Source organism: Vanellus vanellus, assembly GCF_965231255.1.
Source record: "Vanellus vanellus genome assembly, chromosome: 14".
Taxonomy (NCBI): Eukaryota; Metazoa; Chordata; class Aves; order Charadriiformes; family Charadriidae; genus Vanellus; species Vanellus vanellus.
In genome coordinates, this window is record NC_138919.1 from 3,066,254 (window position 1) to 3,090,416 (window position 24,163).

A 24,163-nucleotide genomic window follows, 5' to 3' on the forward strand; every position below is an offset into this window, starting at 1 on the left:
GGCTTGTGCATGTCTGTAGTACAATCACAGTGATAGTGTTTTGGGTCAATATGTGCTTTTTCTGATCTTACTATTTTATACAAATTCTCTCCTTCGGAGTTCTACCTCAGCCCTGTCCCACAGTTCATCTGCACATACCATCCTACATAATCACCTTTATTTTATTTTATTTTTAGAGCTTTAAGTGTCTTTCTGAAGTCCTAAAGCATATCACAAAGATCCTATGCATGTTCTGTACGAACCAAGGTGCTTAACTTATGGTCTCAAGACCTCTGAAGAACCAACTTGTCGATGCATTATGTGTGAAAGCAAGCGAGGTCCTTGGAGAGAGAATGTGCTCTACAAAATGGCTGTGAATTAAGTGTGGAAGAATGAACTGTCAGAACAGCAGAGAGGTGCCCACTGTGTTGACCTCATTGAAGTCTGGGGAATGGAGATATTCAAGGTGGTGGAAGGGACTTGGTGAAAATTGCAGGTCACGGAGGATGCAAACCTGAACCGACTCTACTGTCTTCCCCTGCCCTCCCGTCCTCACAGTGTCGTTAGACCACAGTGGTACTGGAACCTGCAGGCCAATGGATGAACAGGACAGTGATTTTAAAGAGTTGTGGGCAAATCTTTTGGGTAGAGCGAAGAAAAAAGCTGGGGATGCTGAGGCAGCAAAGAGGGCTCAGAACAGGTCAAAGAGCACTGTAGCAAAAAGCAAATTAAGAAGAGGCAAAGCTGCTGCAAAGAGCCAAAACCATCATCACTTACCAGCAGTGAAGGCAACAAACTTGTCTCAAGGTTGGGGTCCAAAGGAACAAACGTTGGTGCACAAAGAAGATGGTGACGCTGTGGCCTGTAGTAGTGGTGAGACTGCACAAGGGGATGGAAAGAGAAACCCTTTCCCTGCCAGCCAGCTGAGCACGGTGGCCAGTGAGTGTAGCCAGAAGACCCTGACAGGTGAGTGAACTAAAATCTTTCAAAAAGAACATAGGCAAGGACTGAAAGCACTCCGTAGTTCCGTGGGGCTCTTCAGAAGTCCAGCTGGAGGGGACGCATAGCAGCACTGGTCAAAGCAGACTTGCATCTTGTGTTTCCATCTACCCTTAGCTACTTAGGCTTACCCAGGGGTTTAACCTAGGAGTGCGGTCTGTGCTACAGGCAGGCAGAAGATGTCCTTCAGTAAGGTGAAGCCTTGGTGATGTTTTAAGGAGTTCACTGTTTTTTGCAAAATCAGAACTGAGAAAAACACCCTCAAATCATCTAGAAGCAAGCTAAGAATATATTGAGGTACTTTTTCACCCAGTGCATCGTTGTGTTGTGAAATATATTGCCACTGGATGTTGTCAAGGCCAGAAATATAAACAAGTTAAGAAAGGTGTTGGATTAATTCATAAAGGATTAGTCCTTCAGTGGTTATTAAACATGATGACCAGAATGCAGTCACCAGTGCAGGGAGTCCTTAAACTGATAAATAAGGTCAGCCAATAGAAGGATTATTTTGTTCCTGTCCTGTCCGATTGTCCTTTCTTAAGTAGGTGCTGCTGACCGTACTCAGAGACAAGATAATGGTCTGGCGAGATAGTTGGTCCCATCTTACATGCTGCCCATAACCACGGGGTACCTCAAGCAGAGCAGTGGTATGTGGAGGTGTTAGTCTGGCATCGCCTCTACCTGCTGCTTGCTGCCACCTCTCTTTGGGAACTCACGGGCCCTTCAGCTCAGAGCCTGAAAGTTCGTGTCACAGATAGGGTTTGGAGATCAGAGCGAAGAACGGCAGGAACCACAGGACATTCTGCGGTGGGAATGCTGGGGAAAGTGGGGCAGTAGGGCTGCCTTGCTTGTTGTTCTTGCTCGTGACCTTCAGGCGAGACCTTCCTTAATATTCCTTCCTCTAAAAGGGATATAGAGATATCTAAACTCCACTGTAGCACAGAAGCCTGATGCTGTTACTGTGGTTATCAAGTATAAAGTCATGTAATAACTAAACACGTTGTTCTCTTCTTCCTCTAAGAATGGCTGTTGCAAAACTGTGTCTGGCTTAGGCTGCTGTAGGGGAAGGCTTCCCAGCAGCTCTCTGGGCAGCTCAGCTATGTGCCTAAAACTGATCGGTAAAGCTCTGGTGTTTTCTCCCCCTCTAGTAAATCCTCTGAGTGGCTGTTCCCAGACTACATTATCCTTCCATCCTGCTACGCAGCCAGGGACCTGCTCTTCACCCACCTCAAAGATACCACTGCTCGCAGGGTCGAAGATGCGGGTAGCAGAGCTGGTAGTGGAGAGGATGCAGCAGTTCAAGAGAGTAGCACCTGAACAGCTGAAGCACAGCACAGACGATGATAGCTTGCCAAAGTCTGTAGCCAGTGGGGATTTCCCTGACGAAAGCCAGGAGCAGAACCCACCAGAGAATGGTACGTTTCTCCTGTTAGCTCTTGTACGTGCAGAAAAGAGTGCTGTGGGCTGGTGAGAATGGTTGCATGAGAAGCAGTCCGGATTCCTGGGCTTTGTTCCCAGCTAGCCTCAGTGTGCAGCTCGGTGTGCAGCACTGAATAAATCACTCCGGATTGCTGCGGAAACTTGCTTTCTCTATTGTTAAAGGACTATCCATACTTTTCTCCCAGCTTTTCTCTGAGGCTGAATTAAACTTATGCTCAATTCTGGAGGAATAATTGTCGTCTTGGAAACAGGTTGAAATTCCAACAGGATCAGTGAACTTTGTCACCCTTCCCATGGGACAGTGTTAGGCAGCTGTTAGGTAAATGTGACTCTTAGGTAGGCCCTGTCTTTGGTAGATCTCCAAGCACTCTACAAAAGTAATGTGTTCTATGCAGATGAATTAAATTGACAGCAATTTTTCTCTGGTTTGGTTCTTCATAAGTCAAGGTCCTGTTGGTTCTGTATGGACATGAAAATCTGCTGTGTTATAGTATGTGGTGTAAACCATCCCATGTTCTTCCCAGAAACTTTAGCCAAAATTTACCCTTCATTTGGCTCTGCGTAGGATGTACTGTGAACAAATTGCCACCTCCTGCTCCTCAGCTAGTGCAGGCCTGTGGCATTTAAAGTGCAGTTTGTACATTCCCTTGTGAGAGATCAAAGATGAAGATGCAAGAGAAAGATTGCAATTTCTTTTTACGTGTCTAGCTTAATAAACTAATAATGACAAGCATAACAGCTCCACGCCTTTCATACAGGATTCTTAGTTTTCTATCTTAGATCATCTTTCCCTTCTTTGCCAGATACCCACCATCTTCCATCCATGGAGCATGACGGTGCTCTGGCTTTGGCTCTTCAGCAGGAAACCAAAGAGGAAGCCCTGGCAAGCCTAGAGGATGTAGGCTTGTTTTTTTGTCAGATCTGCCAGAAGGATCTCTCAGCCATGAACACAACACGACGAGAGCAGCATGTTAACAGGTGAAAGACCAGCTTGATATGTCCTTTCCACATCCTCTCCCCCTTAACCTTATAGACTGCTCGCTCAGCTTAGCCATTAAAGAAAATGGTAGAAGGGGAAGCTGCATGGTGACATTGACCTTTATGGCTTGAATTAACAAGTCGGTTTTATCTCAAAGTGGAGGCTGATTGTTTTGCCCCACAAGGGCACACTGGATGTGTGCGGTAAGGCTAATGCTGCTTTCATCAGTATTGTGGCAGCGGAGCTGTGATTGTAAAGTGGCTAGCAAAATTAATGAGGACCCTCTACTGCAGATTCTGAGATCTGGCATTTTCAGTCAACAGAGTCATGTTTGATCTATTTTGCTAAAAATTGTTTGTCTAAGGACATCTAGTATGTCACTGTGTATCCCAGCTGTTTGCTGAGGGAAAGGTGATATTCAGAAAGATGACTAACTTGCACTGTAGAGCTTTGACAGTGAGAGTAGAGAGGCTAAGGGAGGGCGTCCCTGCCTTCTCTTTTGTCAGAATGCATGCAATTAAATTGAAATTAGTGCCCTCAATTTAACAGTTTCCTTAGTGGTGTCAAGTACTGTTAATATATTATGTACAGATAGCTCTTTGTAAATTAAAAGTGTGTGCTTCTCCGTTGAGAAAGTAGCAGAAACAGCACATTTGAATGGTTGTAATTTCTTAATTCCAGCACTTTCAGAGGGCAAGGGTGATTTGATTTGTCCAGTCCTACATCACGTTATTGAGTGGCTCACGCTCATTAGGGTTGTCTGCAGCTGCAGCTTTAGAGGTGGGATTGCTGTTTCTGTCTTCAGATGCTTACTGCTGCTTGAGAGGACAGAGGTTGTAAAACAGTGACGGTGTGTCAGAAATGTTTGTTTTTTTTTTAAATTGTCTGCTTTCTGAACTATTAAGCGTGTAATCGTAAGATGAGATTACAAGGTTATACTAGCCATGGATTTTTTGATAGCAGTCTTTATCACAAGAGGTAAAGCTGTAGATGGATAGATGCAGTGGCAAACTAGTAATCACCGGTCCTAGTACATCAGATGAATGGTTTCTTACACGGAGACCATTGTGTGTGTCATTACCTAATCGGGGAGTGATTTTCATATCAGGTACTGCAGATCCAGGATTTCACACTCTAAATCTCTTTGGAGAGGACACAAAAAGAAACATTAAAATTTTTTACATAGTTTTGACCTACCAGAAATTATTAGAAGTTCATTATCTTGCACTCTTGAATGCGGTGTTAATTTTGACTGATCCCTCTTCTATGGCATAAAACACTGTCCTTGTCAAGTGAGATACCTGGCTTGAAAACGCTTGTGTTCTTGACACTGCATATGGTCATGCCTACAAAAGTAGTAAGAAGGACAAGAAGTAGTCCTGTTTTGGATAAGAAAGACTTGCCATTTCTCTGGTAGGGTCATTCTTTTTTTAATGGTAGTTTATAAGTTAGCTGGGATGTTAGAATGAATGCAGAAAGACAGAATAGGTAATGTACACATGATGAAGTTAAAGAAGGTTATTGCCTGTGCTTGCTTCTGAGCAAAATGTTTTTAAAATGCCTCTGAGGCCATAATCTCTGTGTAACTGTTAACATGTCATATTTGTCACAGTGGTGGGCACATAATTCTTGCTTCTTTAGGTGATGTTTCTCTGGCTGTTACAGATATTAGAGATTATTGTGCTTCCTTTTCTTTAACATGGTTTAAATCTTAGCGCAGACAGTTTTAAAGTTTTCAGAGGTAAGCTTTGCCGTCATCTTACAGGTGTCTGGATGAGATGGAAGAAGCACAGATGTCATCCTCCAGCAAACCACTGGTCCCTGAATGTCCCATCTGCGGGAAGCAGTTCCAAACCCCACAGAGCCGAGTCAGTCACTTGAAACGCTGTGCTGTCGAGATGGATGTTCCTCCTAAGCTGCTTCTTCAGGCAGTGCAGTTGCAGGTGTCCACGCTTGGTGATGCACCTCTTCAGTGTCCCAGGTAAGCTGGTGAAAATAAAATATGCTGGTTACTTACTTTGGCCTGAGAGACATTGACCTTGTGCTCCTGGGGATGAACGGTAGAAGCGAGGCAGACTCACACTCTGGGTGGGCCCAAAGTCCAAAGAAGGTCAAGTGGAGCCATGACCCAGTACCACATGAGGAGAATGTGGTAGGTAGTTGGAGAAATCATACTGCTTTCCTTCAGAAGTGGTCAGGTGATGGCTGACTTTAAAAGTCAGCAGGCAGGAGCAAAATGGGGTCTAAATAATCTTGCACTGGTGTGTCAGAAATATTTGTGCTCTAGGAGACAACTGTGCAGTAAAGCTGAACGGTGCGTGTGAGTTTATTAAGCAAACCACATAGTATGAGTATGCAGTCTCTCCTGAGCATCTCTCATGCCAATGCCTCAGCTATTCGGCTTGTGGCTGTACTGGATATAATGCTTTACACCCTGAGCCAAACAGGAAACAGACGTGGTGTTTTGAAATGCAGAGCTGCATCTGCTGTCTTGGATTTGAGCATAAAATTCGGAGTACAGCAAGAGGTGCCTGACTGAATTTGTAGAAGGGCTCGTAAGTCCCTTTGTGCTGAGGAAGGACCATTGCCTGTTCCCCGCAGAAGCGAAAGAGTGGGAAAGCATTTTCTGGCAATCTTGGTTTTGCCCTGCTTCAACTTTTTTCCCCTTAGGTACAAAAAAGCATTCAAGATAGAGGTAGCAGATGTAAACATCAGTGCTGTGGTCTTGTGATTACCTTTCAAAACAGGACTTTCTCTAAATTGCTCTAAATTCCATGGGTGATAAGAAATACTTTGCTCTGTGCTAGGGAAGAAGGTACTGAATAGTTTTTCATTATCGTGGATATGGGAATCTCTCTGAGCCAGTAGAGCAGCTGGTCTGGAGTGTTCAGTGTTTCTTGTCTGTGATCCAGTCACATTAACTTGGGCTTCCTGCTGCATTCTTGTATTTCAGCAATCAACCAAGCAGGTCAAAGCGAAAAGGCTCTTCCAAAGAGGAGTCAAAAAAAACGCAGAAGAGGGCCAAAATGGAGACTAAGGATGAAGATTTGCTGGTTGCTATGGCAATGTCACGCTCTCTGTTGGAGCAAGAAAAGCAGGAACAAGCAAAATCAGTTACAAATGTGAAACCAGTGGCTGCTTTGCCAATCAAATGGAAGCCAGGATCAGGTATGTGTTGAAGTGAGTTAGTATCAAAGGCTGTGTTATTGGAGGAGTAACGTAGCACAGCTTGCACTTCACCAAAGCTTTCTTGTTGGGTATAGGAGGGATGACAGCCCTGTTTCTGTTTTATTTAAGCTGTCAAAGCTTCAACAATATGCAGTATCCACACACAGTCAAGAAAGGTTGCAGAATGTCTGTGGGTTTTAGTGAAATCCCTTAGGAATCTCATGATTTTTTTCACTGATTGATTGTTTTGAATCTGTAAAATATTCTTAAGATAAGCTCTTGTTTTTTGTAAACTGTGGAAGTGAAAAGAAATAATGTGAACAGATTATTGCTATTTCTCCTGCAATAGATTTTTCCTATTCATCCTGCTGCAACCTGGATTAATGCAGCTTTTTCAGCCTTATCTCTCATCTCTGTTTTCTTTTTATAGTGGACATATGTGTATACTACATGCTGTTGAGCATGTGCTTTGCTATTTCAGCGTGTAAAAAGGTTTAGGAAGGAAGACAACTGCCAGGGGAGAGCATTGAGTGCTGTGTAGAGGGGAGAATTCACTCTTTGTGCCACTGCCTCCTGGCAGTAAGTACTGCCAGTTGGATTTGGGGTTGGGTGGTAGTAAGGCAGAAGATTCCCAAATGAAGCTGTGCAGTGTTTCTGTGAGCTGTGGTTTGATATAATCAGTGACAAGTACACAAGAAAAGGAATCTTTCATGGATTTGTTGGCAGGGTTTTTTTCTCCCTTTTTTGCGAAGCACTGGGATTTAGTCAAGTGCCATACAGGCACCGTTCCATGGGTCTGGGAGGTAGATGGCATGGATATCAGTAGCTTTCATAATGATCACATCTTGTAAAGATGTGACCACTCCCAACAGGCAGCAGAGCAATGTGAGCAGGAGTCAGTCTTTTCTGGAGTTCATGTCTCCCATAAGGGTGATGTGAGGCTTTCGACTCCCTGTGGAAATCTTTTAAGAGCTGTGTTCGGCTTGTAGCTGCCTTTCGGTCATCACTGACTTCAACACCTGAAGGACCTGGCATGTTTAGCTCCTCTGCTCTATGTGTTCAGCTGTATATTTATTTGAGTTCTTCTTCCTTTTCGTTTTAAAGAGAAAAAACGGCGTAAAAGAGGGCCAACTGCACCTCCACCATTACTGCTTCAGGACCCAGAGAAGGCCCGCAAAAGGATCCAAGAGCGAGTTGCTATGCTGCTTGCAGAAGAGGTGGAATTCCCTCCCACCCCTCAGCTTCCCACTAGTAGGATTTTGGAGGATGAATCTGGGAAAGCAACCTGGCTCTTGCCATTGTCCAAAACCAGGGAGTGCTTTTTATGGAATATCAGTGCTCTGACGGGACCCTGTGACCCTGAATCATTCTACACTGCTGAATTAACCCCTCCAATTGTACCGTGGAAGCCTGTGCAGGTGCGATGCTCTGTTGTCCTTGTTCTGATACTTGTGTGCCCCAGTTCACTTGCTCTGTAACCCTTCTGTTTCCTCATTTGGTATTTAAACGAGCGATCCCCTGCCTCTGCATACTCATACTCACTGCTCGTGTCCTGTTGTCCCATCCCACTGCCTCTTGATGCATGTGGACTTTGATCCGTTTTTCAGTACCACTGTTTCATTCTGTTTTTCACCTAGATCTCCTGCCTCTTTCAGTGTTCTGCATTTTTACAAAACAAGCCTACAGAAACAGACAAAGCTCTTTTAGTCTCTCATCACGTTGTTGCTCTCTGAGAAGAAGGATATCACTTCTCTTCCTTCGTTCTTTCCTTGAAGAAGAATTATTTGGTGCTTCTGTTCAAAAACTACTGTGCATATATAGGTGCTTTACTTAATAATTCTGCCCTTGTAAAAGCCCAGAGTTTTTCACTGGCTTATTGCAGGCTAGGGCTGTAGTGGAGGGACTCCATTCTATGAAGATTGTTGACCTTTCATTCAAGCGAAAAACTGCCAGAGAAGTTAAAAAAATAAAGAGTAGAAAGGCCTTTAAAATCATGGCAAGAGTGTGTTTTCCCTCTGGTTCTTTCCATTCACAGAAATGGCTAAACCATTTTTAGTCAGAAATAAACAAACAAAACTATTTTTATTGGGAAACAGAGACCAGACCTGGAAAATATCAGCTCCAAGGTGAAAGTTTGATTTAGTTACATGTAATTGCAAAAGCATTTCAGAACTCAGAACAGGAGCACCTGGAGAGCTTCATCTGTGACCGTTGCCAGGCACTCCAGCTATAACGAAATATTTAGATGTTGGAGTGGGAGCATTTCCACCATCCTTTCTCCCTGCTTGGCAATTGCCTGCACAGACATGTTCCTGGAGGAACCACCTTTTCTGCATTTTCTGTTGTATTTTCCTTTCTTCTGTTCAGAGCTGTCTTATCTCTGGAGACTCCTTCATAAAACTGCAGAGAGCTTTTGCCACTGAAGCCCATGTACCTGGGGAACATTCTGTAATCCTTTACTAGATGTTTCAAAAGTATGAAGTAGAGACTACTGTGAGCTCTGCAAATACATAAAGCGAGACCTAATTTATTGGTGTCTTTTTTTTCCCCCTCTTTTGATCAGAATCATAAGCCAGAGAACCTTTTGCCTTCAGTGGGATCTGATCAGCCAAAAGTATCCCAGCAAATTCAGCCAGACCTCACTTCTCATGAGCCCACTTGCACAGAGGTTGGAGGCCAAACATCTGATGAATCCAAGTCAGGCCGTGAAGGAGATGGGCAGTTTTTATCTCCCAGCCAGAAGGATGTTCAGACGCTGCAGGACCTTGTTGAGTTGGCCAAGGAAGGACTTACCCTCACTCAGTGGAACCTTGATGTTGACCACGTTCAGGCAGCGGAGCAGCCAGGTGAGTTCTGGCAGCTCTGTGATCCCTGTCCCCAGTCCTTTCAGCTGCACAGAGCCAGACTTTTGCTGTGCTGAGTTAGGAGAGCCGTGACGGCACCCACAGGATGTTGTTGTTGATCCAAGAGGTGATACTGTGGAGGGACATTTTTCTGCAGTCAGTTTTAGTTACAATCAAGCTGATGTTTCTGAAATTATTCATAAATCCCATATTTTAAAATTCCCTTAAAATATCAAAGTATTTTCTACCAGGCATGTTCAGCAGCTGGGCCAAAATGCTCATCCCAGCTATTTGGACAGTCTTTCTGTTATGTGCACTGTCTTTTGAGGTCTTGAGACATTCAGGTGAAAGAGACGTGCAAGAGGAATGATTTTACGTTGGTACAAAGATTACACAAACCTGAAGTTTATCTGTACCTGTACAGAGTTGAAAAAATAGAACATCTAGAATTCCTCTATGGGCAGCTCTCTAATGTCCCGAGTCATAGTTGCACGTGGTGCACAACTGCACATTTCAAGGTCAATGATATCCCTTAAAATGGCCTGGCTATTCAGCAGTATGTGTTGTGTGTCTCCTGTTCACCTGTGAAAGAGAACATGGCTGCTAAATTCACCTGTCTGCATTTTCACTTGGGTATAGTATTTGTCACTTCCCTACTAAACTGCAGCAAATGATTCCTGATCCTATAAAACTATTCCTGAGATTTCAGTGGAGATACAGCTTCCTGGGTGAGGGAAATAATTTCTGCACATAAATGTATATTGTGTGTGTAAATGAGACCAGGTGGAGAAAACACTGTGCAGACACTAATGCACCAGAACCCATTTCTGAAAACATTAATTCTTTCTGTTGCTCTACATCCTGTTCTGCGTACTCTGTAGATTACCACAGGGCTCAGGCTGTGCAAAACTGATTTCGCTGGCTGCCTCGTGCGGGCTCACAGCATTTTGTTGGGGTTGAAATGCGGATCCAAGATGCGTCCTGCCTGTCTGCTAGGATGGGACGGTGGCATGTCCCATCCCGCTCTGAGTCGTCATTTTTTCCCCACTGGAGGAAGACTGAGACGTGAAAGCAAAGGAGCATGGTGGCACGCATAGATGTGCAGTAGATTGGTGCTGGTTGTGGCTGAATGGTACTCGGGTACCCACAGCCTGTCACAGCCCTGAGCCAAACCCTCCAATAAAGGCGTGAGGGAGAGGCTGAGCCTTCAGCTCGGTCAGGTTGCTTATAGCAGTTGTCTCGGGGAGCTGTCACAGCAAGGATCATGTTAGGAGATCACGCTGTCTCACAAAGGAGTTGTATGTGATTTGTGATGCGCGTTTTTTTTCTTTGAGGACAAGAACTGCCTTCCAGCGATATGCCACATAGTGGCTTTGTGCCCCCATCCAAAGAGAAGAGCCTTCTGACGAGCAGCAGTAAAAGAGTAAGGACAACCCTTTTTTTTCCCACTTTTTTTTTTTATTTATTTAGCACTGTAAGAAAAAAAAAAAACTATTGCATTTGTGCAATTCATAGAAGTATGGAATATTTCCCATTCCTTACTGTAGAAACAAAGAGGTATTTAAGGTTCGCAGTCACTCAGGAATCATCGTGGGCACAGGTGAGATCAGCATGTATTTCAGTGATGCCCACAGGCAGGCCTGTGGATTTTTCGGCACTGATGAGAGAGGTGATTTAAAATGACAGGTAACATAAGGCCAATTTGTGCATAGTTCATATAAAAAGAACCAGGTTAAACAGTTATGTATAGCACTAAGAGTATTCGGGGGTAGGAACTAGGAGTGCAGCTGCACCACGTTCGGCAGAACTCTGCTTTAATGCCCAGGCTATCCAAGAGAAAACTGGCTGCAGCCCAGAAGGGACAAGAGCCGCCTGGTGCTTCCTCCACGCTCACACCCCCAACTACTTTGGGTGGTTCTGAACTGGGCTGTTCCTCCTCTTGTCACCTTCCTCTCCATGCCGTACCTTGCAGTGGAAGAGAGAATTCTTGCAAGGACTGGCTGACTCACACTAAATCCTCTCATTTGGCATAACAGCCTGATAGATGATGTGGAATGCTGTGAGGTCCATTCAAGATGAGCACTTCTTTGCTGCTAATGTGAGCTTTTAAAAGGTTTAGTATAGAGAATCCTCAATTTCGAGAATGCATATCAGATCTAGCTTGAAAATTGTCTGTGTCCTGTCTGTGGTGAATAGGTGAAGAATACAGGCTAGTAAGTCACAGATGATTTTTTTATCAGGCTAGTAGTGTTCTGTAGATCACATCTTACCCCAGATACGCCAGTGGATGTGTAATCACCCATGGATATATAATCAGTTTTCTTCAGTTGAAGTGCATGTAAAAAACCCGTAATTCATCTTCCTACCAGGGTCAGCCACTTTATCTGGTGAAACTTACTATCTTTGGTTTGATAATAAATAATCATGCCATGAAAGCTAATAGCTTTTGATGCCAGATAAATTTTGATGCCTTGAGGACCCACTTTCATATTGTGCTAATAGAATTAAGAGACTTGTAAAAAGAGACAGTTCTCTGAGGTGGGAATCTACCGAACTGGAGCATCCCAGCTACTTGTTACAGAAACTCTAGATATTCTTTGGGGATATTAAAAAAAAAAATCCTTAGCAGGAAAAAAACATCTTGTTTTATAAGCTTCTGAGCCAATTGAACCAGAGGCCTTTAGCAATACAGAAACTGTTCTGATACTGTTGTTGAAACTCAGTTGCTACCAGAAAAACCAGTATGATCATTTTTTCAGATTTAGTTTGATTCCATGATAGTTTTCCTGAGCAAATGAAGTGTTGCTGAAGAGTTGGATTGCCAGTGGGAGAGATTTGTGCTTTATATGAGCACAGACAGAGTTTAACCATGTAGAGCAAATACATCCATTGCATTGGTCCCCCACCCATGCTTAAGACTTTTGTCACGCCTGTGAAGTCCAGTCTGGCTGGCCTTCTCGGTAGGAGAGCGTGTTCTGGTGTGTACTCCCCCACAGGAGCACATGGCCGCTTGGTGCTGCCTTCAGACCGGCACGTTTGCTTTGCACAGAGGATGGTGCAGCCAGGAGGTTTCTAGCCTTATTTAATTTCCCCATTCCTGATTCGTAATTTTAGCATCAGCAGGAAAGCTGTTCTGGGCTTGCTGCCTGGAACGTAGCATCAGGAGTCTGTGTTTGCTGGCTTCCTGAGGTACTGTCTTGCAGGTATCCTACCTGCCAAGAATAAGAAAGCAAGAAACACCAGATTAGTTTCCAGACTGAGCTTCCTGTCTTCCCCTTGGAGATCAGTCCACACCACTGCCACGACATGCAGAGTCTTCTCTAGCCCACCTATGAAGGCCTGGAAGAAGTGTTCTGGTGTGTGCTGCTGTTTTGGTGCTAATTAGTGTTGGCTGCCCGCAAACACATGCTGGAGTGAGTAGAAAGGTTGGGTTTCCACAGTCCACTGCTAATGTAGAAACCTGCTAATAAAACAGAGCTGTGTTGTTCCAGGTGGAACTGCATCTCATGCAGATGTTCACTGGAATAGAACTTGCAGTTCCTCAACTCTGCAATAGGTTTGAAAAGCGCAAGGTCAATGATTAGTGTGTTAACTCTAAACTGGTTTCCACTTACAGTCAGACAGCTTCTCAACCGTGAGCTGAGGGTATTTCACACTTCTCTGGAGCACTGGCCACAGCCAGAGCAACACTTGCCTAGAGGGATCTGAGCCTTTAGAAGATTGCCTGCGGTGTGTTTGTACTGGGAGCAGCTCCAGAGCAGAAACAGTGTTCATCACTGCTGTCTGTGGAAGCGTAGCCCAGGCCTGACCTTACCATCACCAGTAGCCAGTCACAGGTAGCTCAGTCAGCCACCCCTCCCCAAAATTCCAGCAAGGGGTTCTAGAATGATAATTGAAATTATGTTTCTTTTTTATAATTGAGTGGAATTTTCAAAAGGGGTTTCAGTAACATGCACATAAATTGCTTTGAACTAGGCACCTCCATTAGTTTTATTCTATATGGGCCCCTTGTTGTGGAGCTGCTCTTCTCAGCTGTCACTGCCAGACAGTGAATGTGAGAAGAAAGGCTCATTACCCCATCCCTGAGTCATCCTCTTTCCTCTTACTCTAATTATAGTGAATTGAGTTCAAGTCCATCAAAGTGGAAATTGCAGTTTCCTAAAAATGTGGTGGAAGGCAGTAGATCAAGAAGCCAACTCTAGGCAGTGGCTAGACCACATCAGGAAATGGTGTGGTGAAGATCTGAGGGTGATAATTTGCTGTAATACAAGGCAGAACAAGTATAGTCGAATACAACACAACTGCCCTTTCTTCACAATTGCCAGACTCTGAAAAAGCCGAGGAAAACAAAGCCAGAAATGTCTGTTAAGACTTGTCTGCTTATTTGTCGTATGGGAGGACCTGAGGTTGATAATGCTGACAGTTATCTTCAGGAGGCAGAGGCAGTGTATCCCGATTGGGGCCCACAGTACAGCAGTGCTGACAAACTGGGTTATTCCCTTCTTATTTTTCAGGGAATTGTGTGACCGCTGTAATGTAACTTCAGTCTTTGTGTTCCTTCTGTGTTCTAGTCCTGTCTCAGGTTGCTGGCTGAAGATTTCAGTGCAATGGTCAACAACCCCCACTTAAGTGATGTCCAGTTCCAGGTGGACTCTGGGGAAGTCCTTTATACCCACATGTTTGTGTTGTACGCACGGTGTCCGCAGGCTGTTCAATTTGTAAGTACTGCTGACATACTTTCCTCTTCTGCTTCAGGAAAGCCCAGGTTGCCCACACCTACAATCAGTTAACACGACAGAATCGGCACAAAGCTGGGCCTGATGGCAAGTGCCTCTGGATCTGCACTGGTTTTTCAGCTGAGGAAACCAGAATCCTGACAAAGTGGTGGAAAATGTAGTACTTTGTCCAGGGGGGCTATGAGGAGGCAAGGATCCCTCTTCTGCCCATGAGCAATGGAGGAAGCTTCCTAAGTGATTTTTGACCTTGAATTTTTGTACCTGTGCCAAGTGCAGACTGCCTTGTCCATCTTGGTGTGTCCTGCCTGTCACCCAGGCCGGGAAGCCTGAGCCTGAATAGAGAGATTCTGGGAAGTACTTGAAAATAATCTACACAGAGGTTTTGTCACTCTCAGAGTTGCTTTGGAGGTAGCTGCGCTGAATTTTGCAAGTCTAGTGAAGTAGTTGTTCTGTTCCCAGAAGCATTTTGGGTTGAACAGTTCCCAGCCTGCTCCTATGCAGTCTCCTGTCGGGACAGTGAAAGGCACTGAGCCTAAGATTTAACTCTACTCTTTCACAGAGCTGCTGCCAGTCCATACAGCCAGCTCCCTGACAAAGGAAGCTTTCTTTAGAGCTGTCCTTGTGGAAAAACAGTGGAATCAGTTTTATCCTCGTGCATGTTGGCAGCGGTTTCCACCCAGGGTGACTCAGGCCATTTCTAAGGCATCCATGAGAGTTTGGGGAGGGGGAGCAGGTTCATATATGCCATACAGCAGTCTTAGGTGAAATTTGTTTAAGGGATCTTCACAACCATTAGCAAATATGCATGTGCCCATAGATCAAATGACTTTAAAAACAACTGGGTTAGCCATGTTCTCTTATTATTTCCCTGCAACTCTGCCTGGCTTCAGCATTCCCATCGACTGTTTTCATGGGCAGGAATCATTTGTGTGGGTAGAGTTGTGGGATTGGCCCCGTGCTGTATTTTTGATCGTGGCAGAGGGTTGTTTTCCTGTAAGACCCCCACCTGCAGAACAGTGTTTCATGTTTATTTTCTGTATAGGTGAGGGAGTGCTCTTTGTTGGAGATTTTGGGTAACAAGGAGACAGAAATTAATCAGAGATGACTCTGGAGCTCGTGTTTTCTGTTGCATGGTGTCCTCTGACTTTGGAGAGAGTTTCAGATAGCGCAATACAGGATCTGGCTGAAAAGGAAGTAAGACCTTCCCGAACTGAAGATGCATTTTCACCAAAACCTGAGGTCAAGCTGGACCCACACAGATAATGGTCCAGTTGAGGGGAGCAGTATTTTGTATGGTGTCTCTTTTCCTGTGAGGCACCAGGAGAACTGGCATTTTGGCAATGCACCAAGGGTAGGTAAATTTAAAACAGATCAGAGGAAGCTCGCTTGTAGAGAGGTATTGATAACTCTGGAAATGGTGCTCTGGGAAGTAATTTGATTCCAAAACTAACTGGAGGACTCTAAGACCATCATTTATATGCACCACTAAAACAGTCTGAGTAGTCAAACTTTATCCAAGCTAACAGCTGTAGGGTCAGGAAGGAAATGAAGCTCTGCATAACTGGTCATTTTAGATTCCCTCTGAGGCATCAGGTCCTGGTCCCAGGATGAGACTTTAACGAATGAAAGGAATAAGCTGACATGAACAAGAACATTGGTGTTGCCATTCCTTTACCAGCAAATAGACTTTTTTTGCTTTCTACCTACCCCAGGTTCACAGCGAAGGGTTCTTAGTGGAGGAGGATGGGAACGTGCAGACACGCCGTGTGCTGCTGAGTGACGTGACGGGAGAGGCGGTGTGTGCATTCTTGCGATACCTTTATGCTGCTGATGCTGACATTCCTGCTGGGGTGCTGCCCCAGGTGGGGGCTCTGGCTGCCAGGTTTGTGTCATGAGCATGTTTTGAATCCCCTCGTGCTTTCAGCCATACAGACCCCAACCTGATATCTTCCCTTGCAGTTTTAGTGGCTTACAAATTCCATAGTCCTCTGCTTACATCTTAAATGAAACTTGAACATAAGATCGCTCTCTACAACTATCTGAAAGGATTTTGTAGCGAGGTGGGGGTCAGTCTCTTCTCCCAAGTAACAAGTGATAGGACAAGAGGAAATGGCCTCAAGTTATGCCAGGAGAGGTTTAGATTCTTCACCAAAAGCGTTGTCAAGTATTGGAACATGCTTCCCAGGGGAGTAGTGGAATTGCCATCCCTGGAGGTATTTAAAAGACGTGTAGACGTGGTGCTGAGGGACATGGTTTAGTGGTGGTTTTGACAGTGTTAGGTTGATGATTGAACTTGATGATCTTAAAGGTCCCTTCCAACCTAGACGATTCTGTGATTCTGTGATCATTCTACCCCTCATCTTTTCTGTGAGTCTCTCTTCAGATTGCATCTGTGTGAGTTTTTCTATGTTCAATAGCAAACTTTTGCCAAGAGTTTTGTCTCAGGATCTTTATTGACAGATGATGTTGACGGTGATGATGAGCATATTTTCTGTATCTGATTCTCAAAGCATTGCACTAGCGATGCACTTAATCTGAACAACACTTGCATTAGAATCCTAACGTGTTGTGTCAGCCATGGTCTCGGTCATGATCCTAGGTGCGCGCTAATTAAAGAGCTTGAAATAGGAGCAGTTGCTGAGATACTGACGGAAAATGGCTGGGTCTTGCCAAATTACATGTGCAGAGGTGCCCTGTCACTCCAGAAAGCCATGGAGCTTGCAAGTGACAGACATCATCCAGCCATTCCATGGGGCTCTCATCAGTGCAAATAGCAAAGGGGTTTTAGTGTAGTCATATAGCTGTTTAGTCTCAGACATAAAAAAGGAAGAGTGAGCCTAATGCTTTCACATGAGTGACACCTGGAAAAGGGAATTCCAGATTTTAGGAGTATACTGGATCTTGTATGTCTTAGGAAACCAGCATCCTCATGTAAATTACAAGGCTCACAAGACTGATCAGGCAGTCAAATGGTGAAGAAATACTGGAGGAAGAAAATACTAACATTCCTATTATATCTTTGCAGGTTTGGTGTGAGGGAACTGATGGCAAAGTGTGAAAACAATGCTGGAGAGAGTCAGGTGTCTTCTGGAGTGGATTCAGAAGATGATCTTATCTCTGTGAGGGATGAAAAAGATTGCGAGGACAGAGCTGAGAACTTCCAAGACCTCTTGAAGTCAGTGTGGGTGGGTGAAGATGAGGAAGAAGTAGCTTTGCTGAACGCTGAATGCCAGAAGGAAGATGACAATGCGGTGGGTGAACAGGAGCTGGAGGAAATCTATGAGTTTGCTGCAACTCAGAGAAAGATGGTTCAAGGTGAAACAGAGGTGAGCGAGGGAACAGACTGCAGCATCTGCAGTGATACTGAGGCAGCCCAAGGTACGAACCAGCAAACTGAGGAAGAAGAGGTAGAGAGATCTGAATCTGCTTCAATAAGCAACAACTTCAAAGATTTGAGGGATGACAATGATGTGGAAAGATCTAAATGTGACTTGTCTGCAGAAGAGAAAATGCAGAATATAAATAGGTGCAAGAGTGTGAATGCTGTACAGACCACTTTTGTTCCTCACCACAGTGAACCTCAAAAATGGGACGTAGCATCCCATGGTGCCACCACTAATGAAGGAGAGACTGTGAGGAGATGTGAAGATGTGAAGGATTCCAAGTCATCTCAGGTCTCACATGATGGGGCAGATCACTGTGAAAAACAGTTTCCTGGCCTCAACGGTGATACTAATATAAATGAAAGCTATGAACACTTGTTTTCTGCAACTCAGGGGGAATACTGTGAGCTTTCCCCAGTGAAAGAAGTTATCAGAGAATCAGGAAAGGCTCCTAGTGAAAAACATGTTGATGTTAATGATTCACTTCTGTACAACAAGTCACAAAAAGACCTCTCTCCACATAGGAACGTTTTTTACAGGACTCCTCCTCCCAAACCTTATGTGCCCCTTTTTCCTGCTGTTGGCTCTTCACCTGCATCTCCAAAATCAGAGAGAAAGTTTGCCAGAGAACATGTGGCAACACCAAAGCAAAACAAAAAGGAAATATCATTCCCATCTGATGACACACCCTTTCAGAAAGCCAACGAGCTGGATACTGCATCAAGAAACGACAATGTAATTTCTCCAGAAGAGCTTCGCAGTGTTGATTTAAACAAGCAGATGTATGTCCCTGTGTTGTCACCACCAGTCATCAGAACTCAGGATGCTGCAGCTCAGGGGGACAAGGAAGGCGATGTTATTGTTTTATCTTCTGATGATGAAATGGAGTTACAACAAAACAAGAAGTTGCCAGAGTCAGTCTTTGCTCTGAAGGAAATGGAAATCCCTGGGCGACTGAAATGTACAAACATAGAACGAGGTCCCGAGATACCCAAACCTGAACCTAACTCATCAGTCACTGAAACAGAGCAGAGATCAACCCAGGTCTCATGTGATCTTACAGATACAGTGCCTATAAGTAATGATGTAAAGATACCCACTGAATTGCCTCTCAGCAAAGCAGATGCTTGTACAGAGAGCAAACGGAGTCCAAACCTGAGCTCCCAAAAAAGGCTCGGTCATGAAATGTCTTCAGGTACAGACAGCTCCTGGCTAGTGCCAGACACACCAGTTCTGAGCAAAAGCAGAAATTTCTCAACACAGACTGAGGTCACAAGTATTAATTTGTTAAAGAGTTCAGGATCTAAACTCAATACAAAGAACTTAGCAGCAGGTAATAGTAACCATGAAATGGCTGGAAATTTAATAGAAGTTCGTGAAACAACATTGTCAGACAACCATTTGCCTATGGAGACCTCAGTCAGTGAAAGGAGCCCTTCCAGCAGCCCAGCAGCAGGATCATTTTCCAAGAACTCCCCACCAGTTTCTCCAGTGGATTCAGTTTTCATCTCCCCTGGCCACACCAACATAGAAAGTAAGTGCGCCAAGATCTCATTTTTATCCAAACCTGTGCCTCCGTGCCACGAGCAGTCATTGGAAGAGAAAGCAAACATCAGTGTGGTTGAGGTGGAAGACAGTGAAAAGGAAATAAGTCTGCCTTCTGTGAGTAGTAGCGTCTTGCTTTGTGACGAGCCCCCGGTCCCCGTTGATGACTGCTGGCACGTTGACTATCTGTCGCCAGTCAGAGCTAACAGCCAGGACTCCAAACAGGTCAGCCGTGCAAAGACCAACACTGCCAGCAGCGCCAAAGCAGACTCTTGGCATGACCAGTGGGAGAGCCCAGCCCATGCGCAGGAAATTAGGGGCAGTACCCCTCTTCGAGGCAGTCCTGTTGGCAGAAGAACAACTTTGCTCTGTCTTGAAAAGAGCCCTATTGAGGCATGTTCACCAGTGGGCAGTAGACCAAGTTACCTGAACTCCAAAATCTGGGATGACTGGAATGGAGAAGAGGAGGAAGATGAATTTCCAGAGATGCTTCCTCTGTCTCAGAGGTTGTCAGCTGCAGCAGGTGCCTGTCGGACAGATCCTGTAAAGACTCCTGGTGAGAGCTTGTATTGAGACTAGATTTATTTGACTAGGTTCAGTTGTTTTCATTTTAAGTAGTCCTCTCACCTAGAGTTCACTTGATCCATTGAAAGGGTCCAGCCCATGGGTAGGCTTCACGCCTGCTTTCCTGCAAAGCTCTGCGGATGCAGTGCTGTCTGGTGCTGCCTTCTCTTTGCTGGTTCTGCGCCTTCATAACAGACCTCTGCATGCCTGGCACATATCCTTGCGTGGTTCCTTCCATCTAAGACCAGTAATTGATCTCATAGTATCTAATTAAATGTATTATTAATTATGCCATACTAAGTGATGAGTTTAACAGGTGTTTAGAACATGACGTGTGAGGATTGACTGTGCTTCACAATATTAGTAAATTGGTATCATTAAATCAGTATCTAACTCAGGACCCCAGGAGCCTGACTTGCTCAGTTTCTTCTTCTGGGCAGAGAGGAACCTAATGAAATTCAACAAGGGTAAATGTAGGGTACTGCATCTGGGGAGGAATAACCCCACGCATCAGTACAGGTTGGGGGCTGACCTCCTGGAGAGCAGCTCTGTGGAAAGGGACCCGGGAGTCCTGGTGGACAACAGGATGACCATGAGCCAGCAATGTGCCCTGGCGGCCAAGAGGGCCAATGGCATCCTGGGGTGCATCAAAAAGAGTGTGGCCAGCAGGTCGAGGGAGGTCATCCTCCCCCTCTACTCTGCCCTGGTGAGGCCACATCTGGAGTACTGTGTCCAGTTCTGGGCTCCCCAGTTCAAGAAAGACAGGGATCTGCTGGAGAGGGTCCAGCAAAGGGCTACGAAGATGATTAGGGGATTAGAACATCTTTCATATGAGGAAAGGCTGAGGAACTTGGGTCTCTTTAGTCTAGAGAAAAGAAGAATGAGGGGGGATCTTATTAATGCTTTCAAATACTTAAAGGGAGGATGCCAGAGGGATGGGAGGAGTCTTTTTTCAGTGGTGCCCATTGATAGGACGAGGGGTAATGGGCACAAGCTTGAACATAGGAAGTTCCATCTTAACATGAGGAGGGACTTCTTCACTTTGAGGGTAGTGGAGCACTGGAACAGGCTGCCCAGAGAGGTTGTGGAGTCTCCCACTCTGGAGACATTCAAAACCCGCCTGGACGCTGTCCTGTGCAACCTGTTGTAGGTGACCCTGCTCTGGCAGGGGGGTTGGACTAGATGATCTCCAGAGGTCCCTTCCAACCCTGACTATTCTGTGATTCTCTGTGATTCTGCAGGTTCCTGTTACGAAATTTCCTTCCTGGGAGAAGAACCACTTCACAGAATTCAGTAAACATGGGGTTTTTTTTAACTGCCTTTTAAATGTTGCCTGTTCTAACAAAGCCCTGAATGGGGTTCGTATTCAGGCGTGACATATGTCTTAATTTAAGCTGTTTTCTGATTTAAAGGCAGTAAAACCCAAGTATCCCAGCTTAGGGGAAAAAAAAGTGTTGACTGTTCTGTGCAGTATGAAGCTGAGTAATAATTAAAAGAGCTTGTAGAAAAGTAGTGCTATTTAAACAATTATTATATAATATTAGGTTATCTGCCACTAATAGGGGAAGATATCAGCTGTTCTGAGTCCTTTCTGTACTAATTCTGATCATGGTAATTTCATCCTGCTGCAGAACCTTCTTGTCAGGAGAATGACAAGCCTCCCAGCACTCCGATGACACCAATGCCAGCTTACTCCATGATGGAGACCCCACAGCTGAAGAAGGAGCTGAGCAGGTTAGCATTACCTCCACGAGTATATCTCCTTATGAGCAGGAACTTGCTGGCAGGTAGCGTGAAGGCAAGCCCCTGGGCTGAAAGGGAAACCTTGGTGAAGCTCCAGTCAGTGTTTTTTGAGGTCATGTCACACTTTTCCAGCAGACCACTGGACTTCCTGGCCCAAGCCCCTTCCTGAGCTGTGACATCATCTTAACTGAAGCTCCCACCTTTCTCTTTCAGATTTGGAGTTCGTGCTCTCCCAAAACGCCAGATGGTGTTGAAGCTGAAGGAGATATTCCAGTATACTCACCAGGACGTGGACTCTGACTTTGAGGATGAAATCCCATCTTCCCAGCCTCCCCAGCGGAAGTCGCCGGCCAAACGCTCTAGGCAGTCAAAGGTGGACCAGACTGCAGGTCGAAAGCGTGCCAATGCCTCCAGGGCTGTGGGCAAGAGGAAGCAGGTTGCTACGGCTTCTTCAGTGCTCCCTGTGGGGAGAGCTGATGATGAGCTTGTTGGATCCCATGAAACAGCCTGTGCAGCACCCAAGGAGGGAACTAAAGTGACACATCACCCAGAAGGAGCCAAAGAGCAGAAAAGGTCATCTGTATCTCCAGAGAGATGGTCTCTGGCAGCTGATGGTGAGGAATCAGTGCTCTCAGCATCTCAGGAGTCTGCAGTTTCTTCAGTGGATGGGAGTGACATCTCTTTTGGTTCACAGAGGTAAGGGAACAAAATACTAAACAAAGCAGTCAATGGTGCGAGACAGAGATGAGCTAGGAACGTGGCAAACAAAGAAGTGAGCGTCCATGTGGCCTACAGTGGCCCTGCCACCTCCTTAGGCTTATCATTTGAAGGTCAACATGCTCCTACAACAGAAATAGGCTTTGGGTTTTTTTAGTCTAATTCCCAGTGAGCTATTCTCAGAACACAAAAGTGCCTGTAGCTCCACGTGGGCAAGATCCGAATCTGGCATGCCTGGCATGCAAGTTAGAGGGTAAGGAGCCCTCAGTGTTGGCTGAGAGCCTGCAGCCAGAGTAGGGAGAGGACGGCACAGCACTACTCGGCAAGGAGGTTTGCAGAACATGTGCCATGTTCTGCTTTGCTCATTTTGTGGGTGCAGGTAATGGAGAGTCTGGGATCCTATCGAGGGTACTCACTGGGGTTGGCCACCGAGGAACTGGGGAGCTCTGGTCCTGTTCTCGATGGCCTGTTCTTTCCTTCATCTCTGGTCTACTTGATCTTGCTTTTAGTTCTTTCATGAATGGATTTGAAGCCTGTGCTTTTGCATCTGAGGAGGAGGAAGAGGAGCTTCCAGCATCTCAGGCAGCAGCTCGGGAAGAAGAAAAGCTGGAGGCAGTAAGGTGCTACATCCGTTCAAACACAGCCCTCTACCGCAAGATTCTCTTTTATGAGCCAATCGAGCTGGCTGACCTGCACACAGAGCTGAAACAGAATGGCATTAAAATTTCCAAGGCAAAGCTGCTGGATTTTTTAGATGCTCACTGTATCACATTTACCACAGCCAGAGCCCGGAAAGAGAAGGAACAGAAAAGGAAAGGGAACAAAAAACAGAGGAGACGATACTGAATGGAGCCCACTCCTCCATCCTGAAAATTTTGTACGTGGAGGCCTTCCCCAGAAGCTGGAAATCCGTTCCAGGCTGGTGCTAGCAGTGGTGCTGTGGTCTGTGGGTGCACTGCTCCTCCTTGTGGCCTGCTGTCAGATGACACGCTGGAGAATGGCTCTAACGAATTGCACACTCCTCCAGTCGCTGTCCTGCCTTCAGCACACAGGTCGTCTGGAGCCTCTTTTTTTCCCCCCGATTTTCTTCCTGTGCCTTTTTTTTTTCCTCTCCATTTTTCTAATAGGTTTTAGGTCCCCAATTTTTCTTCTTGATGGTGCTTTCCCCCGCAACACTTGCCAAGACCTTTTCCCTGGCCTTGGGCTGCAAAATGCTTCACCCTTCGAACTCCAGTATTTGGTAGAATAACCCACCTGCCAGGAACTGGTCCCCTTTCCCCTGTGTAAAGCACTGAATCTTTAGAGCCCAGGGACTTCTGTCTTCCTTTCTTCAGCATACGATTGCCCTGCTGATGGTTAAGGCAGAAAGCATTGTGGAAATACGATGCCTTTCTTCTGTCTTTGGTTCCATTTGTAATCTCTGGTAAAACTCCTAAATCTGTGTTTCTTAAATGGCTGCCAAACAGTGGAGGTGTTTTTTCTGGTCTCTTTGTGATGGCTCCCAAAAGCGCCCTCTGACACGAGATGTCATCTGAAAGCCCTTTAGATGCGAACATTCAGTTCTGTACATTCACTTGCGTGCTGGATCTGTTAGAGATACCATCTGCTGCATTTCCTGAGCGCCGTTTTACCTTCTCAGTGTAGCTTGAGTATGTCCTCGACAGGTGTTTTTAAGACAACAGTATTATAGTGCCCACTGGATCTCTTCAGCACTTCTTACAACCTGATCTAAACCCACGTCTCTGATCAGGCTCGTTTCCAAACTGGACTGATCTTAGGTTGTAAACTGTCTGAGACTCTGCGGGAAGCCTTGGACCCTAAATTGTTGTCTTTTATGTATTTATTTTCACATCTTCTGACTTTTGTCTGTTCTGGCAGTTCTGAGTCTGCAGAGAGTCTCACTCAACAAAATGTGGACACAACACTTCAAAAAAAAAAAAAAGCCAGATTTCTAAACGTATTTATATATTTGGAACTCATAAATATTTCTCTATTTTTGATAAAGTTTATCCTTGGTTTTATTTGATTTATATTATATACAATAAACAATTTGTAAGGTGATGATAA

General features: G+C 45.2%; 1 protein-coding gene across 1 annotated transcript; it reads left to right on the forward strand.

The window, feature by feature from the left end:
• The first annotated feature begins 444 nt into the window (after nt 1–444).
• On the forward strand, nt 445–24,163 carry SLX4 (SLX4 structure-specific endonuclease subunit). Its single transcript, XM_082490429.1, has 14 exons — nt 445–945; nt 2,127–2,393; nt 3,222–3,396; nt 5,163–5,378; nt 6,351–6,565; nt 7,670–7,983; nt 9,129–9,411; nt 10,743–10,831; nt 13,980–14,126; nt 15,857–16,026; nt 17,170–19,628; nt 21,268–21,370; nt 21,593–22,075; nt 22,606–24,163. Exons 1-14 carry the CDS (start codon nt 576–578, stop codon nt 22,940–22,942), a joined length of 5,628 nt encoding a protein of 1,875 aa, XP_082346555.1. The 5' UTR covers nt 445–575; the 3' UTR covers nt 22,943–24,163.